This window comes from Panthera tigris, chromosome B2, assembly GCF_018350195.1.
Source record: "Panthera tigris isolate Pti1 chromosome B2, P.tigris_Pti1_mat1.1, whole genome shotgun sequence".
Taxonomy (NCBI): Eukaryota; Metazoa; Chordata; class Mammalia; order Carnivora; family Felidae; genus Panthera; species Panthera tigris.
Genome location: NC_056664.1, coordinates 2641951 through 2661107, shown reverse-complemented (window position 1 = coordinate 2661107; position 19157 = coordinate 2641951). Strand labels below are relative to the sequence as shown.

Here is a 19157-nt window from a genome sequence, read left to right as displayed (position 1 = left end):
AATCCCTATCAAAATTTGAGTGGCATATTTCAGAGATAGAATAAGAAACAATCCTGAAATGTGTATGGAGCCACAAAAGTCCCAATTGCCAAAAACATTCCAACAAAGAAGAACAAAGCTGGAGGCAGCCTACTTCCTGATTCAAACCACATTATAAATATCTAGGAATCAAAGCAGCGTGTTACTAGATCAAGAAATGAACACATACACCAAAGGAACACAATTAAGAGCACAAAGGCTTTGACCACTGATCAAGACATGCCATTGATCATGGAAATCCAAAATAACCCAGTCAGTAGAAACATTCACGATGCTTCTCTGAGACTCAACACACAGGTACAACAACTGAACAGCCTCATCCTGAACAGGGGTTGAAACCATTCTCAGAAATGGTTTACAAATCAGAGGAACTTACACTTCTTAGAGACCTCCCAGATTGTATTCACTCCAGTGGTTAAAATAAATCCACCCAACAATGTAAATGAATAGAATTAAATTGTTTAAACGGAGCAAGTGTGGGAACCCAGGGAAGCCAGTGTCACAAAATAAACATCCAAAAAGCAGTCACCTGCGAAGTGGCGGGTTGCCAGGGGTCTGTGACCTGTTCCTGCCTCCTCCTTGAGCCCGGTCATAGTGGGACTCTGGCAAACAGTAGCTGCGAAATGTGCAGACTAGGAGGTACACGAGGGTCTCACAGGGGTGACTGCGCTCTGATGACTGACCCAGGAGTGAGTTTAGCAGGATGCAGAGGGCGTGTTCAGAGTGCAGTCACCCTACACCGCACACCCTGCCGTTATGCTAACATGTGACAATTCTAAGGCCAGGACAGGGCGACGAAGGTAGGGACGCATGAAACTGAGAATCTCCCTTCCCTTCTCTGGGCTCACTGGTGCCACAGGGGAGGGCCTGGGGGGAGGGGTTAAAACGGTGATGGAGATTAAACAGAGTACATGTGATGTTGGAAATGTGGAATCACTGTATTGTACACCAGAAAGAATATAAAACTGTAGGTTAACTCTAATGGAAAGACCATAAAAATTTAAACACTAAACTAATAAAAATGAATTCTAAAGAAAACAATTTTTTGAAAAACAAAGAAGTGTGTTTCAAAATGAAAACAGTATCACAATGGCAACATGATACCATGGCCTGATATCTGAACAGCTTTACCAGGATGGATGTTAGCAACTTTGTCCGAGCTAAAGTTTGTTTTTCCTACACTTGCCCTCCTACTTCTGGGAAAAAGTTGTGATCCAGTCAGGCTACAGCCATTGTCATAGAGCCGTGAGCTACTTGAGAGAATCAGCAATAGCCTCCAGCAATTGTGAGAAAATGCTACAGTATTAACATTTATTACAGTGTTCCAGTGGATTTTATTCTTATTTTGCTATGTATTATGGTGTCTTGTAACCATCCTTTGCAATTAGCAATGGAATAGTGTTCTCTAAAAGGGGGTGAAATGAGAAAATCCTGTGAAACTTTTTACAATGTTAATATGATGCAGATGGTTTAGGAACACTAACTCAGCATCTCTGGAGGCTGCAATGCGTCCATGAACTTAGAGTTTGAACACTCACTTGCATGAAAGAATGAATTAAGGAAGCTCCCTTCAGAGTTGTCAGGGGAAATGTTGAGGACACAGAAATCTTAAAGGTTCTGGCATTCAAAGTCTTCCATGAAAGGGTCTTCCCCCCAGTCATCTGGAGTCATAGTCCCTACACAACACCTTCTTCATTGCTCCCATCACATCCTTGTTCCGCAGGGTATATATGAAGGGGTTGGCCATGGGGGTGACGATGGTGTAGAAGAGAGAAATGAACTTGCCCTGATCCTGGGAGTAGTTGTTGCTGGGCTGGACGTAGGCATAGATGGCTGAGCCATAGAACAGGGAGACCACCGTGAGGTGGGACCCACATGTCCCAAAAGCTTTCCTCTGCCCTGTGGCTGACTTTACTCTTAACACTGCCATGACTATCCGACCATAGGAGAATGTGATTAATGCCACAGGTATGAGGAGAATGATCACACTGGCAAAGAAAATCTCATTCTCATTTCCAGTGGTGTCAACACAGGCAAGCTTGAGCAGTGGGGTGACCTCACAAAAGAAGTGCTCTATTTTATTTCTCCCACAAAGTGGTACAAGAAAGATGAGCACCGTCTGCAATGATGAGTTGGCAAAACCAATGAACCACGATGCAGAAGCCATCAGGGCACAGAGACGGGGGTGCATGAACACTGTGTAGTGCAGGGGCCTGCAGATGGCTGCGTAGCGGTCAAATGCCATCACCCCTAACAGAATGCATTCTGTGCCTCCCAACCCTAGAGAGACGAACAGCTGAGCTACACAGCCAGTGAAGGAGATAGACTTGTCTGCTCCCCTGAGATGAACCAGCAGCTGAGGAACAGTGCTGGTCGTGTAACACAGGTCCAGAAAGCTTAGGTGGGAGAGGAAAAAGTACATGGGAGTCTGCAGCTGTGGGTCCAGCCGGGACAATGCAATGATGGTTGTGTTTCCCAGGAGGGTGAGCAGATAGAGGATCAGAAGAACCACAAAGAGGACTCGCTCCAGCTGAGGCCGGTCAGAGAAACCTAGCAGGATAAAGCCAGTGAGAGAACTTCCATTTTTCGGGTCCATCTTTTCTTACTATGTGTTTCCTGTCAAGACCAAGCATTTAGCAATTTATACAATAAATCTCAAAAACAAAAAAACAAACACCAAATACAGTTTGTGGTTGGTGGATTGATCATATGAAAAGACATAGCCATGGGATTTTATGAAAACTATTTGAATAAATGATGCACCCATGAAATTGCCATAGTTTTACGAATTTAGTTCCACATTGTCACAAAAAGTAAATCATTGGGTTTTTAGATTAAAAAAAATAATAAAATAATGGACCTGTTTTTGCCTCAGTCATAGGAAATACGGTCTTTCAGTTTGTGCTTACTAACTGTAAAATGTACATACATCTCACTAAATGTAAATGGAGTGAATTCTCCAATGAAAAGACATAGGGTATTAGAATGGATAAGAAAACATGTCCCATCAATATGCTGCTTACAAAGACTCATTTTACACCCAAAGACACCTACGCATTGAAAGCAAGGGGATGGAGAACCATCTATCATGCTAATGGATGTCGAAAGAAAGCTGGAGTAGCCATACTTGTATCAGACAAACTAGATTTTAAAAGAAAGACTGTCACAAGGGATGAAAGAAGGGCATTATATCATAATTAAGGGGTCTATACATCACGAAGACATAATGATTGTGAATATTTATGCCCCCAACGTGAGACGCTCAAATATATGAATCACTTAATCACAAACACAAAGAAATTCATTGATAATAATGCCATAATACTAGGGGACTTTAACACCGCAATTACAACCATGGACAGATCATCTAAGCATAACATCAATAAGGAAACAATGGCTCTGAATGACACACTGGACCAGATGGAGTTAACAGATATGTACAGAACATTTCATCCTAAAGCAGCCGAATATGCATTCTTCTCCAGTGCACATGAATCATTCCCTAGAATGGATCACATACTGGGTCACATTAGCCCTCAACAAGCACAAAAATAACAAGGTCATACCATACATATTTTCAAAGTACAATGTTATGAAACTCGAAACCAACCAGAAGGAAACATTTGAAAGACCATGAATACTTGGGTTTAAAGAGCATCCTACTAAAGAATGAAAGGGGTAACCAAGAATTTAAGGAGGATATTAAAAAAAGTATATGGAAGACATTGAAAGTGAAAGCATGACTGTTCAATTCTCTGGGATGCTGCAAGGGTGGTCATCAGAGGGAGGTATTTAGCAATCTAGGCCTTCCTAAAGAAGGAAGAAAGGCCTCAAATACACAACCTAACCTTACACCTAAGGGAATTGGAAGAAGAACAGAAAATAAAGCCCCAAACCAGCAGATGACAGGAAATAATAAAGATGAGGGCAAAAATCAATGATATCAAAACAAGAAAACCAGTAGAACAAATCAATGAGACCAGGAACTTGCTTTGTGAAAGAATTAATGAAATCAATAAGTCCCTAGACAGACTGAGGAAAAGAAAAAGGAAAGGACTCAACTAAATCATGAATGAAAGAGGAGAGGTCACAGCCAACACAGCATAAATACAAACAGTAATAAGAGAAAATTATAAGTAATTATACCCCCAATAAAATGGGCAATCTGGAAGACATGGACAAATTCCTAGAAACCTATCAACTACCAAAACTGAAACAGGAGGAAAGAGAAAATGTGAACACACTTATAATCTGTAAAACAATCCAATCAGTAACCAAAAATCTCCCCAAACAAGAGTCCAGGGCTGGATGGCTTTCCTGGGGAATCCTAGCAAACATTTGAGGAAGAGCTAACACCTATTCTTTTGAAGCTTCTCCAAAAAATAGAAAGGGAAGGAAAACTTCCAAACTCATTCTATGAGGTCAGCAGTACCTTGATTCCAAAACCAGACAAAGGCCCCACGAAAAAGGGGAATTACAGACCGATTTCCCTAATAAACATGGATGCAAAAATTCTCAAAAATATACTAGCAAACTGGATCCAACATTACATTAAAAGAATTCTGCACCACAATCATGTGGGATTTATACCTGGGATGCAGGGCTGGTTCAATGTCCACAGATCAATCAGTGTGATACATCACATGAATACAAGAGAGGATAAGAACCCCATGATCTTCTCAATACATATAGAAAAAGCATTTGACAATGTAGAGTATCCTTTCTTGTAAAAACCCTCAAGAAAGTAAGGATAGAAGGAAAAGACCTCAAGATGATAGAGGCCATATGTAAAAAACCCACAGTTAATATGATCCCCAATGGGGAAACACTGAGGGCTTTCCCCCTAAGGTCAGGAACATGATGGGGATGTCCACTCTCTCCACTCTTATTCAGCATAGTATTGGAAGTCCTAGGCTCAGCAATCAGACAACAAAAAGAATAAAGAGCATTCAAATAGGCAAGGAAGAAGTCAAGCGTTTACTCTGCACAGACGACATGAAAGTGTACATGGAAAACCCAACAGATTCCACCAAAAACCTGCTACAACTGATACATGAGTTCAGCAAAGTCACAGGATATAAAAGTAATGTGCGGAAATCGGTCGCATTTCTATACACCAATAATGAAGGAGCAGAAAGAGACATAAAGAAGTAGATGCCATTGCAATTGCACCAAACCCCTTACCATACCTAGGAATAAACCTAACCAAAGAGGTGAAAGATCTATATGCTGAAAACTGTAGAAAGCTTATGAACAAAATTGAAGAAGACACAAAAAATGGAAAAACATTCTAGGCTCCTGGATAGGAAGAACAAATATCGTGAAAATGTCAATACTACCCAACACAATCTATGCATTTCTTGCAAACCCTACCAAAATAACAGCAGCATTTCTCACAGAGCTAGAACAAACAATTCTAAAAGTTGTATAGAACCACAAACACCCTGAATTGCCAAAGTCATGTTGAAAAAAAAAAACCCAAAAGTGGAAGCATCACAATTCTGGACCTCTAGCTGTATTACCAAACTGTATTCAACAAGACAGTATGGCACTGGCATGAATACAAACACATATATCCACGGAACAGAGGAGAGAACCCAGAAAGAGACCCACAAACCATTAGGTATGGCCACCTAATCTTTGACAAAGTGGGAAAGAAGATGCAATGGAATAAAGACAGTCTCTTCAGCAAATGGTGTTGGGAAAACTAGACATGCAGAAAAATGAAACTGGACCACTTTCTTACACCACACACAAAAATGAACTCTAAATGGATGAAAGACCTACACTTAAGACAGGAAGCCATCAAAATCCTCAAGGAGAAAGCAGGCAAAACCTCTCTGATCTTGGCCACAGCAACTTCTTTCTGGACATGTCTCCAGAGGCAAGGGAAACCAAAGAAAAATGAACTATTGGGACCTCATCAAGACAGAAAGGTCCAGCACAGCAAAGGAAACAATCAGCAAAACTAAAAGGCAACTGATGGAATGGGAGAAGATATTTGCAAATGACAGATCAGATAAAGGGTTGGTATCCAAAATCTATAAAGAACATAAGAAAGTCAACACTCCAAAATCAAATGTTACAGTGAAGAAACGGGCAGAAGATAGGAATAGATGCTTTTCCAAGGAAGACATCCATATGGCTCAGAGACACATAAAAAGATGCTCAACATCACATATCATCAGGGAAGTGCAAATCGAAACCACAACGAGATACATCTCACGACCGTGAGAATGGTTAAAATTCACAACTCAGGCAACAACAGATGTTGGCGAGGATGTGGAGGAAGAGGAACTCTTTTGCACCGCTGGAGGAAATGCAAACTGTTTGCAGCCACTCTGGAAAACAATTGGAGATTCCTCAAAAAATTAAAAATAGAATTACCTTATGAGGGCATTTATCCAAATGCTCTCCAAAAGTGCCGATTCCAAGGGGCACATGCACCCCAATGTGGATAGCAGCACTATCGACAATAGCCAAAGTGTAGAGAGAGCCCAGATGTCCACCAGCTGATGAGTGGATAAAGGAGATGTGGAATATATATATACAATGGAATATTACTCGGAGATCAACAAGAATGAAATCTTGCCATATGCAAGAACACGGATAGAGATAGAGGGCATTATGCTAAGCACAATAAGTTGGTCAAAGAAAAATACTATGATTTCACTCATATGTGGAATTTAAGGAACACAACGGATGAACATAGGAAGGAAACCTAAGATAAAAACAGAGAGGGAGGCAAACCATAAGTGACTTAAAATACAGAGAACAAACTGAGGGTTGCAGGAATGGGAGGTGGGCAGGGGATGGCTAGACGGGTGATGGGCATAAGGGAGGGGACTTGTTGGGATGAGCACTGGGTGTTATAAGTAGGTGATGAATCATGAAATTCTATTCGTGAAATCAAACTAGAGGATGTACAATATAGAGGAAATGGGGATGAGGGAAAAGAGGTAGAGCCATCAGAAAGAGGAGCAGAGAGGGAGAGACGTTCTTAGAAATACGTACCTCGTGATTGCACACCACTGGATTTGCACACATCTTACGTGTTTTAAAACATAGTACAACAGAATCTCCAAAATGCATTCAGATATAAGGATTTATGACCTAGAATACACTTATTCGAAGAATTCAATTACATTCAACATCTCACTACTAGTTCTGCAAATAAACATTTCGGCAACATTGCCTCTGGAACTAAAGGATTGTATTTGTGAAAGCTACACCAGGTTTTTCTTCTTCTTCCTTGTAGTTGCTGTTGCTGTTATGGTAGTAAAACAAGTAAAAATCAATCAGAGAGACACTGAAAACACCACCGTTGAATGACAGTGCTTCCCTTTTGACCCACAGATGCTTAAAAATACCAGTTTAATGGGGACATTTTGAATGCCCCTAAGACTTTTGAAGTCTAGCACAAAAGCATTCCTAATACAGTGGATTAAAACGGTATTTGAAACAGTCTCAATGTGCAACGACCTCTCACATTGGATGCCACTTCTCTCACTTATTAGTGTCAAATAGCATTTTGTGAGATGTCACTTCAATTATGTTCTTTTTTGATGGTAATTAGTATACAGAATGGCATTTTTTTGTTTTGTATATTCTGTTTATTTTTATTTTACCGAATAACATTTTCTCTCTCTATACAACCTGAATATCCCCTAACTCACACCTGGTCAGAAGAGGGAATAGAAACAATCCATGTTTCAATCTCATAAACACACTGTAAGGATAAAATAATGAGGGGCGCCTGCGTGGCTCAGTCAGTTAGGCGTCCAACTCTTGATTTGGGCTCGGGTCATGATCTCAGAGTTTGTGAGTTTGAGCCCCACATTGGGTTCTGCACACAGTGCGGAGCCTGCTGGGGATTCTGACTTCCTCTCTCTCTGCCCTTCCCCCAGTCACACACTCTCTCTCAAAAATAAATACATAAACATTACAAAAAGATACATACCTGAAAACAGTATGTGTGTGTATATATATATATATATATATATATATATATATATGTATAGAGAGAGAGAGAGACAGAGACAGAAAGAGACAGAGAAAGAGACAGAGAGATACAGACAGAGACAGAAAAGACAGAGACAGAGAGAGACAGAGAGAAACTGTTATTAGGTAAAATAAAAATAAACAAAATATACAAAACAAAAAAATTGTCATTGTATGTACTAATTACCATCAAAAAGAACATAATTGAAATGACATCTCACAAAACACAATTTTACAATAACAAAGAGAACTGCCTCCACTGTGAGAGGGTAAATACTTGACACACATAAGGTGAGAGACTAGTAGTTTCCAATTAGTAGACTAGGTCCATGCTGACATACAACTCTCAAAGTTTTAGTGGAAGAATACATATGTCCACACAACGAGATACTAACTATGCAAACTACACATTTTAAAGACAAAAGATCGCAAGATGCTGTCTCTATTTAAGACATTTCAAATGTATAACATTCACTGATATGTTTCACATACACACGCTGCCCTATCCGGTTTCTGAATGAATCCTGAAAAACTGCGGGCAAGAATTCCGCAGCCTCAGCGCTATGAGTGGATCGCTGTTGCTTTCATGATGCTTCTGTCTCACGGGTCTGAGCTGACCTCAGACATATGAGAACAGGCCCCTGATGACGAGGGAGGATGAGCAAATGAGGGGATACAGCCGTCACTACATAGGAAATGACAGATGTGATGAACACTGACAGGGCTGTAGGGCAGGTTCTATGGAGGAAGACTACTTCTATGAAGTAGGATTTCCAGGTCATGTTGTTTATTCAGGGAATGCTCTCAGGAAAAAGGGGTGAGGGAAGGAAAACAGCAGAGGATGTTGCTAAGCAAGGATGTGGTCTCCAGTGGAACAGAGCAGGAGCCTGATCCCATGAGATGCTGGACAGGACCCTCCAGTAGAAGCATCCATCTGTGATGGTAGAAATACTCTGTCCTCACTGTCCAATACTATGCCCAGTCTCCATCTGTCATACCTGAGCATTTAAAACATTCCAGCTAAGTAAGTGAATTTTATTTTATTTTATGTTTTTACTGGGAAACACCTTTGCTTGTTCTTTTTGTTTAGACTAAGTTACAGAAAAGAGGACCTCAAGTGAATGTCCGTACACCATCGCCTGGATTCCAGACTTATCAGCATTTTGTCACACTTGGCTTAATTTTTTGCCTCGTGACCTCCGCTTTTGTTTGCTGGAGTTCTTGAGTGGAAATTGTAAAAACAAATTTGCATCGTAATACATTTCACTAGCAATCTGTAAAATAGGGACATTTCCTGAATCATAATTTTATCTCACCAAAAAAATTAATAGGTCCCTGATATCACCTACCACCCTACTGCACTCACATTTCCTGTACTGAGCCAGGAATGTCGTTTTCAGTTGTTCAACAAGTCAGGCTCCAAAAAATGATCCCCACGTTGACTGTATCTATTTTTTTCAAAAATACAAAGATTTTCGATGGAAGAGAAAAAAACAAGGGGAAATGACCTCAATAACCAGTGGAAATAAGAGGCTCAGGTGTCAAGTTCTATTCAAAATAGGAAAAGATATGAAAGGTAACTTTGGAGCATAGGCACACACGTATATAATTTCATCTTCATGGAAATAAGTGTTACTACATTTTGCAAATTAGTTTCAGTCCACCATAGAAAATGAACAGAACCTGGGTCCTTCTGGTGAAGTCAGCGCAGCATCCCAGAGTTTAGACATGCACTCTTGTGAGCCTCTTTCATTAACGGTCTCGTGCTTTCCACCCAGTATTTGCTCTGAAAATGCTAGAACTCCTGGGACACAGTTAGGTCTCAGCAAATGTCAGCTATACTGGTACGAAAATGTTGACTACAAATAGATACGCCGTCATGCCCTAATCATTTTTACTACCTGGTGATTCCTCTTGTGTTTTCTAACACGGCGTCTGACTGCAATGTCTGTTATTAATAAGCCTTTCCAATTGTCTACAAGGCTACAAGTGACATGCTAGAAAATACAGCGCAGAATAACAAAGAATTTAGGATGAGATGAACTCTATGTGGAGGGTTTCTAAGAAGGCAGGTGCGGTGAGGGCCGCCAGTGGCTGGCCACTTTCAGGGGAGGGAAAAAACACTCAAACCCTGATACGCTAAAGGCTTTCTCTGATGTCCCCCGCCTCCCTTTCAGTTGTGCCCTTCGGTAAAACTAAGGGCACAGCTTGCTGCTGTCTGCTACATAACCCGTACGAGGCAGGAACAGCACCGTATGTTAACAGCACGGCTCTGAACCGGCAGAGGCGAAGCTGAGCGGTTCTGTTTTGGTGAATCCCCTGCAAACTCCATCTGCGCTTTCGGGCCAATGGAATCTCCCTCACACCGAGCAACCCCCTGCGACACTCCTGGAGAGAAGCTCTGGTTTCTAGATAGTTGTTGAAATGAAACAAAGCCTTCTTGTGCGATGAAGGAAAAAACTCGGGACAGAGAAGGAGTTCGCTTTCCTGGCACATGAACACAGGAGCCTACCCACCTTGCATTCTTTAAAACAAACAATGAAGATGGCTCAGGGAGTTTTCACTCACAACCTGGACCTGTACACATTCTGAGAGGCTTCGAATCGGGTCCTTTGCAGAAATGAGGCTCAAGAGGTCTAGTAAAAGTGTGAGATTTCTGAGTCATGTTATGAAATGAGAGTTCACCCAGCTCACGGTCCAGGACAATGCCAACGTCTCTGGGTGTCACGTCTGACAGTCCCAGGCTGGCACTGGGACCCTCCTGCGTGCAGCACCACCAGGCTGACCGAGACCTCCTGGCCTTCGTGGGAGGAGAGTCTGTGCCATCCCTGGGAGCCCGTTCAGACTTGTGTCCCACTTCTACCTCCCAAAGATGCCGTGATAGAACCATGGAAAACCCAGGACAAGAGTGTTGGCTGCAAATATTTTTGGAAAAAAAGGAACATTTTGTTTTCTCTCTGAAAGAAATCTCACCTGGTTCTTGTCCTCAGAGACAATCAACAGAGGGTGTGCGGTCTCAGTGTTCAGAGAGTGTCTACTCGAAATTTTTAGAGACTTTTCTGCCAAGCAGGATTCGGGGGAGGAAACCTGCAGCCTCCTCCTCATTCAAAACACACGTCATTAGTGTTGAATGGGTGACAGCCAGTCCTGTTCAGACAGCACACTGTCCTCTGCTACTTTACTCAGCAGACCAGTGGATGTGCAGATGTCCTTTGAAAATGCTGGTAGGTTTGCACCGCGTTTCCACTGAATGTCCTTCTCTTCCTGGGCTATCCTCGGAAGAATTGCTTCTTGGCCACGTTCTAGAAGTTGCTTCCAGCCCTCAAATTCAGAGGGTAATTCCAGCGTTCCTTTGCACCTTCCTTCTCAGCTCTGAGGGTGTTTTGCTTTGAATGCTTATTAATCTCTGACATATCAGCCACCTGCTTTTCAGGGACCCGAGAGCCTTGGCCTGCGTTGAGGGGCAGTCTGCCCTGGGGCCTCGCCAGCACACACGCAGGTCACCTGCGGGTCCTCCTCATGGAGCAGGGTCAGGACCTGGTTGTGCTTCTCACACAAAGGGCTCTGCCCGCCCCTTCTCCTTGCTCCTGGTGGATGGGAAGGAGCTGGGCAGTGTCTGTCACCCTTCCCGGCTGCCCCTGGACAGGGGTGACGGCAGAGGGGCGACGGGACCTGTCCTGTAGGGGAGCCCAGGTCGGCCGGCTGCAGCCGCCATGCAGGCTGGGCGCACACGCGGGCTGCTGGGGTCCCCACTCATCCAGCACACGGGGCACTTGGCTTCTGCCTGGGGTCCTGCCGGGCTGGGCCCAGCGGGCTTCCTGCAGGAGGCTGGACTCCCCAGAGACAGGTGCATACACCCTCACATGTCAGTCCTCACCATGCTGGCGCCTCCTAGCATCCTGGGAATCTTTGGGCCTTTGGATTGCAGCTGCCAGGAGGCGCCCTTCCTGGGCCCAGGCCATGGCTCAGCCGGACAGATGCTCCTGCCTGGATCAGCGGCCTCTGCCGACGCCTGCTTATCCGCGCAGGCAGCAGAAAGCTGGGTTTAGAGTTTATGTAATTTTGATGAGTTTAAATTGACAAAGCTTCCTGTGGACACTTTCTACTCTCTTGGACACCACTGCTTTGGAACATGAATTGCATCAGACTCAGGCCTGCCTTGGCATTGGCACCTTTTGTACATCCCACAGTCTGTCACTGGCTGTGAGCTGCCCCCAGTGGGTTCCCCAGACCACCTGGCAATGTGGCTCCTTTTCAGCTGAGGGCAATTCTGCCATGAAGGGAATGGCTGTGAACCTTGGAGCCCACACTCTTACCAACTAGGGTTTGGATTGGAGCCCCAGCAGGTAAAGAGCGTGTGGGCAGGTCACCAACAGCATCCATACAAGAGTCCGTTCATGATCGTGTGCAAGGATAGAAGGATGGGACCTAGTGTACTTTACACAAAATCTCAGTGCAATCACACATGTGCGCGCGCACACACACACACGCACATGCACACATGCACATCACACACACATAAACATATACAAACATCATGTCATTTCCCTAATTCATCAGTTAAGTAAACATTCAGGTTTCTTACTGCTTTGTCGTCATCATATTGCTATTTGTACCACTTGAAGGATCATCATTTCTTATTAACAAATTCAAATAAAGGTGCACCAACACGATATTCATTACATGTAACTTCCCCCTTGTAATTTTCAACACAGTGTTTATAAAATGCCAGATCTATTTCAGATAGTTTGGTAACTCCCAAGAGACAAAATGAACAAGTAGTATAAATACTGACACTGTGTTTTAAGCATAGAGCACAAATAGAATCTAATTTCACAGATAATAAGGAATGAAAGGAGGGAATTAAAGCATATATTGTAATATTTTTACGCATACGCATAGTCTACTGTTCTAATACTGAAGGGCATATTTTATTACCACTAAACATGAATATTTATTTTCCACTTGTGCATACAGAGGAATAATGAATGTATACCATAGAATGGATATCTAGGAACGACCTGTTGACATCTATATCAACAAGTAAATTCAGTTCTTCTATTTGGTGAATATCCACAGTTTGTTATTGTAGACAATAAACCATGTATGCAAATCAATACAGATTTGCTTCTTTCAAGAACAATTGCAACTGGAAATAAACTGACTTGCCCATTCCTAGAGCAACACAGAGACCAAGTTATATTTCACTCACCTTTATTCGCCTTCCCTGTGGATTCAAAGCTATTTCCCTACCTCCACTGCAAGTTACTGGCTAAATACAGCTCTGGGGATAGGAACGCAGACATGTAGGATCAGTGCCTGCAGGAAACGCAAAGGTTGACTCGACCAGCACTGGGGCATCTGTACGTTTTTCTTAAGAGAAAGGACACTTTCTCAGGGTGACTTCACAGGTCCTCGTGTGACACCAGAGATCTGCACGTTGGCTCTCAGAGGTAGAAGATGAAGGCAGTCACAGACTCTAAGTATGGTTTCCTGAGAACGGTGACCTGCCTGTGTGTCTATGAGACCCTTTCAACCAGGCGAGAGGGAGCTATGACTCTGAGCTGTGGCTGGGCTGGCACACAGAACCAAGTCCCTTCCCCTGCTGACGTCTCTGGGGAACGGATGCCCCACGCTCTTAATTAGCCCTTGTCACTGAGCTGCCCAGACGTGGCAATCCTCAGGGACAATGACTGTGGAGGACAATGCCAGACAGACCTAATCTGTCTCTTCTCTTAGTTCACGTATCTCATAGAGAACAAGTAACTCCCTACCTCACCAGATACCTTAACTCCCATCTGTGAATGAACCACATGTTTTATAGAGCCCTGGAGATTTTTTCCTCATAACTGACCAAAATATTTACATATAAATATGTAAGGAAGAATCCATTCCCTTACTTAATTTTAATTTTAAATATGGGAATAAATTCTTCATTCAATCTCATTCATAATGACCTTATATTGGATCACAGAGCTAATAATGAAGCACATTCTAATCTTTAGCATGAATATAAAGGAGGGCAACCAAATTCTACCAAACTTCCAATATAGTTATGGGGAAAAAGTCTTAAATCCTCTAAAACACTGTTCAGTTTGTACCCAAGGGTTTTAACGATGAACTGAAATAAATTTTTACAGTATCTATTTTTTAAATACAACGTACATGGGTTTTTTGAAACTCAGCTAGTCTCTGCAATCAAATTCCAAATCTTTTTAAAATAAACATATATATTTTAATTTACATCCACATTGTGAGTCTATAGTGCAACAGTGATTTCAGGAATTGAACCCAGTGATTCATCCCCTACACATGACTCCCAGTGCTCGTCACAAGTGTCTTCCTTAATGCCCCTTGCCCATTTAGCCCATCCCTCCTCCCACAACCTTTCAGCAACCTCAGTTTGTTCTCTGTATTTACCAGTCTCTTATGTTTTGCGCTCCTCCCTGTTTTTACATTACTTTTGCTTCCCTTCCTTTAGTTCATCTGTTTTGTATCTTAAACTCCTCGTATGAGTGACGTCATACGAATTTTGTCTTTCTCTGACTTCTTTCACTTAGCATAATACCCTCATCCACGTTGCTGCACATGGCAAGATTTCATTCGTTTTGATTGTTGAGTAATACTCCATTGTATATATCTTCTTCATCCATTCATCTGTTGATGGATATTTGGGCTCTTTCTATAATTTGGCTATTGTTGATGGTGCTGCAATAAACATTGGGGTGCATGTGCCCCTTCGACACACTACACCTGTGTCCCTTGGATAAATACCTAGCAGTGCAATTGCTGTATTTTAGGGCAGTTCTATTTTTAACTTTTTGTGGACCCTCCATACTATTTTCCAGAGAGGCTGCACCAGTTTGTATTCCCACCAGCATTGCAAAAGAGATCCTCTTTCTCCAAATCCTTGCCAACATCTGTTGTTGCCTGAGATGTTGACTTTAGCCATTCTCGCCGTCATGAGGGGATATCTCATTGTGGTTTTACTTTCTATTTCCTTGATGATGGCTGATATTGAGCATTTTTCATGTGTCTGTGGGCCATTTGGATGTCTTCTTTGGAAAAGTGTCTATTCATGTCTTTTTCCCATTTCTTCACTGGGTTATTTGTTTTTTTGGGTGTTATGTTTGATAAGTTCTTTATAGGTTTTGGATACTATCCCATTATCTGATAGGTCATTTGCAAAAATATTCTCCCATTCCACTGGTTGCCTTTTAGTTTTGCTGATTGTTTCCTTCACTGTGCAGAAGCTTTTTATCTGGAGTTCATTATGAATCAATAGTTCATTTTTGCCTCTATTTCCCTTGCCTCCGGAGATGGCTCAGGTATTTATTTCAAGGTCCATGAGTCAGAGCACTGTGTCAGGATCTTTGCTGACAGCTCAGCTCCTGCAGCCTGTTTCAGGGTCATATCATACTCTCTCTCTCTGCCTCGTCTCCCTCTTTAATAAATAAGTATTAAAAACCTTTTTAAAAAGAAAAAAGAAGGAAACTAAGGCAAAAGAGCATGATCCAAGAATGAGAGAACTGATATTGGCAAGAGTACAGAGAGAGAGGAACCTTCCTGCACTGTTGGTGGGAATGCAAACTGGTGCGGCCACTCTGGAAATCGGTATGTAGGTTCCTGAAAACATTAAAAACAGAAATACCCTATGGCCCAGCAGTAGTGCTACCAGGTATTTATTGCAAGGATACAGAAGTACCCATTATGCTAGGCGAAATTAGTCAAAGAAAAACAAATTTCATATGACTTCACTCATATGGTCAATTTAAGACAGAAAACAGGTGACCATAAGGCAGGGAAGGAAAATAATATGAAAATGGGTACGAGGACATAACATAAGAGACTGTTAAATACATAGAACAAACTGAGTTTGTTGCACGGGTTTTGGGGAGGGGAATGGGCCAATTGGGCAAGGGTCTTTAAGGAGGACACTTTGCGGCATGAGCATTGGGTGTTCCATCTGTGGGATGAATTACTGGAATCTACTCCCGAAATCATTACTGCACCATACCTTAAGTAACTTGGATGCAATAAAAAAAAATTAATACATTGAAAAATAAAAGAAAGACTACAATGTCACATTCACTTGTTATGGGATGTTTCTATTTCTTACTCATCACTCAGAATTGTATAACACTTATTTCATAATGAGATGGCTACTTATAAAGATAAGACATAAGGAGATTTTTTTACAATTAACATACAATTTTATTTTGTTTAAGTTTCCTCCTGGGGAATCTGAGCAATCTGCACAGAACATGGGATTTCCTGGAAATAGTATTCATTTCCCATATTTTCATAGTATGTCACCGCATTCAAATATATGGGGCCCTTGGAGTATGTGAGATATAAAAGCCTTGATCACTTGAAGCCTGGATAAAAGAATTTGAAAATGGTATGAAAAGAGGATCTAAATATCTTTTACCCTTTAAAACGTTTCCTGTGTTACTATAGGTAAAATATGTAGAATATGAAATAGGACTTGGGTCATGTATTGTTCCTCCATGATAATGTCCCCAAAAGTCATTTGTAATGAACGGGTTGGCTCACGAACTGAATCTCACCAACGTGCACACCGCGCATTGGTGCTTCTCTGACTTTGCACATAATGACACGTGAGCACCACCTGGCGTGTTACCATCTCAAGTTCTCAGTGTCACTGGCAGGTACGCATCCCACCCTCCCCCTCTGAGACATGAAGGCCACAGAAAACCATTGTCATTCCTGTGAGGTCACACGAGGGCCTGACATCTGAATGGCTTTATCAGGATTGATGTTAATAGGTTCTTCTTTGACCTAAAAGTCTTTTTACACTGTTGCCCCACCTACTTGTGTGAAAGAGCTGTGATACAGTCAACTTACGGACCTTCAATCAAAGCCATGATCAAAATACAAGAAAAAGGGATACTCCTCCAGCAATTGCTAGAAAGTACTAAAATATTAATATTTCTGGTGTGCTTGGGTGACTCAGTCAGTTAGGCATCCAAATCTTGATTTTGGCTGGGGTCATGGTCTCATAGTTTGTGAGTTCCAACCCCTAATGGGACTCTGTGCCGGCCGCGCAGATCCACCTTGGGATTGTCCCTCTCTTTGGCTCTCTCTGCCTCTCGTTCACTTCTGTTCTCTGTCTCTGTCTCTGTCTCTCTCTCTCTCTCTCAAAATAAATATACAAGCATTAAAACAAATTTAATATATTAATGTTTCTGACACTGTATTGGTGGAACATATTCTGATTGGCTGTGTTTTTATCATATATGTGTAGATGTCTGTTTGCAATTAAGAAAGAAATAGTGCTCCCAAAAGGGAGTGAAATAACAAAATCTTGTGGAGGTTTTGAAATAATAATATGATGCAGATGCTCTAAATCATAATCTCTGGAGGCTGCAATGAATCCATGAACTCAGAGTTTGAACACTCACTTTCACGAAAGAAGGAGATAAGAAAATCCCTTTGAGAGTTGTCAGAAAAAATGTTGGATGACACGTGCAGGACACAAAAGCATAAAGACTCTGAACTCAAATTCTTCCATCAGAGGGTCTTGCCCCCCAGTCATTTGGAGTCATAGCCCCCACAGAACACCTTCCTCATTGCTCCCATCACATCCTTGTTCCGCAGGGTATATATGAAGGGGTTGACCATGGGGGTGACGATGGTGTAGAAGAGAGAAATGAACTTGCCCTGATCCTGGGAGTAGTTGTTGCTGGGCTGGAGGTAAGCATAGATCGCCGTGCCGTAGAAAAGGGAAACCACCGTGAGGTGGGACCCACATGTCCCAAAGGCTTTCCTCTGTCCAGCAGCTGACTTTATTCTTAACACTGCCCTGACGATTCGACCATAGAAGAACGTGATTAATGCCACAGGTATGAGAAGAATGATCACACCGACAAAGAAGAGCTCAGACTCATTCACAGTGGTGTCAACACAGGCAAGCTTGAGCAGTGGGGGAACCTCACAAAGGAAGTGGTCTATTTTATTTCTCCCACAAAGTGGTACAAGGAAGGTGAGCACCGTCTGCAATGAGGAGTTGGCAAAACCAATGAACCACGACGCAGAACCCATCAGGGCACAGAGACGGGGGTGCATGATCACTGTGTAGTGCAGGGGTCTGCAGACGGCTGCATAGCGGTCAAATGCCATCACCCCTAACAGAATGCATTCTGTGCATCCCAACCCTAGAGAGACGAACAGCTGAGCTACACAGGCAGCAAAGGAGATAGACTTGTCTGCTCCCCTGAGATGAACCAGCAGCTGAGGAACAATGCTGGTCGTGTAACACAGGTCCAGAAAGCTTAGGTTGGAGAGGAAAAAGTACATGGGAGTCTGCAGGTGTGGGTCCAGGCGGGACAATGCAATGATGGTTGTGTTTCCCAGGAGGGTGAGCAGATAGAAGATCAGAAGAACCACAAAGAGGACTCGCTCCAGCTGAGGCCGGTCAGAGAAACCCAGCAGGATAAAGCCAGTGAAAGAACTTCCATTTTTCGGGTCCATCCTTTTGTACCACCTGATTCCTGTCAAGATCAAGCATTTAGCAATTTTTAAGAGAAATCTTCAAAAAAAATCAAAAGTTGGCAGGAGGTGGAATTATGTTATAAGACTGGTCATGGCATTTTATAAGTAACTATTTGAATAAATGGTGTACTCATTACATTGATCAATTAGTTCCACTTTCATTCCACATTACCATAAAAAGTCAATCACTAATGAGGAGAGTAGCCAAAATGGCAAAACTGCATGGAAGTTTTTTGTGTGTCTCATATCCATGAAATACAGCCAGACCAACACTAAACCATCCTACACTCCTCGAAAACTGACTGGAGGATTAACACAACAATCTGCACAACCTGAACCACAGAATTCAGCAGGTACGTGGCACGGAGAAGTGAACTTGGGGAACGAGAAGGTGCAGGAAGGGAGGTGCTTTTGCGAGCAGAGAGAGGATGGAGACTGCGGGGGGGGGGGGCGGAGAATACGGGAAAAGCACCCCTCCCCAAAAGCAGCTGGACAGAAAGTAGAAAATTGGAAACAGCCGTGGGTACTAAACTAAAAAGGGAGAAAGGAGAAAGGAGAGGGTTTAAATTCTATTAAGACTGTAAACAAGGGGAGCACAAAGG

At 42.5% G+C, this 19157-nt stretch overlaps 2 protein-coding genes and 1 pseudogene across 2 annotated transcripts; all 3 read right to left on the bottom strand.

Moving 5' to 3' along the window:
* Positions 1-1696: 1696 nt before the first annotated feature.
* On the bottom strand, positions 1697-2635 carry LOC122238496 (putative olfactory receptor 2B8). The gene has a single exon (XM_042985485.1). The coding sequence runs from the start codon at positions 2633-2635 to the stop codon at positions 1697-1699; it is 939 nt and encodes a 312-aa protein (XP_042841419.1).
* Positions 2636-10600: 7965 nt separating this feature from the next.
* On the bottom strand, positions 10601-13346 carry LOC122238473 (annotated as a pseudogene).
* Positions 13347-17595: 4249 nt separating this feature from the next.
* LOC122238497 (putative olfactory receptor 2B8) lies at positions 17596-18534 on the bottom strand. Its single transcript, XM_042985486.1, has one exon. The coding sequence runs from the start codon at positions 18532-18534 to the stop codon at positions 17596-17598; it is 939 nt and encodes a 312-aa protein (XP_042841420.1).
* Positions 18535-19157: the final 623 nt, after the last annotated feature.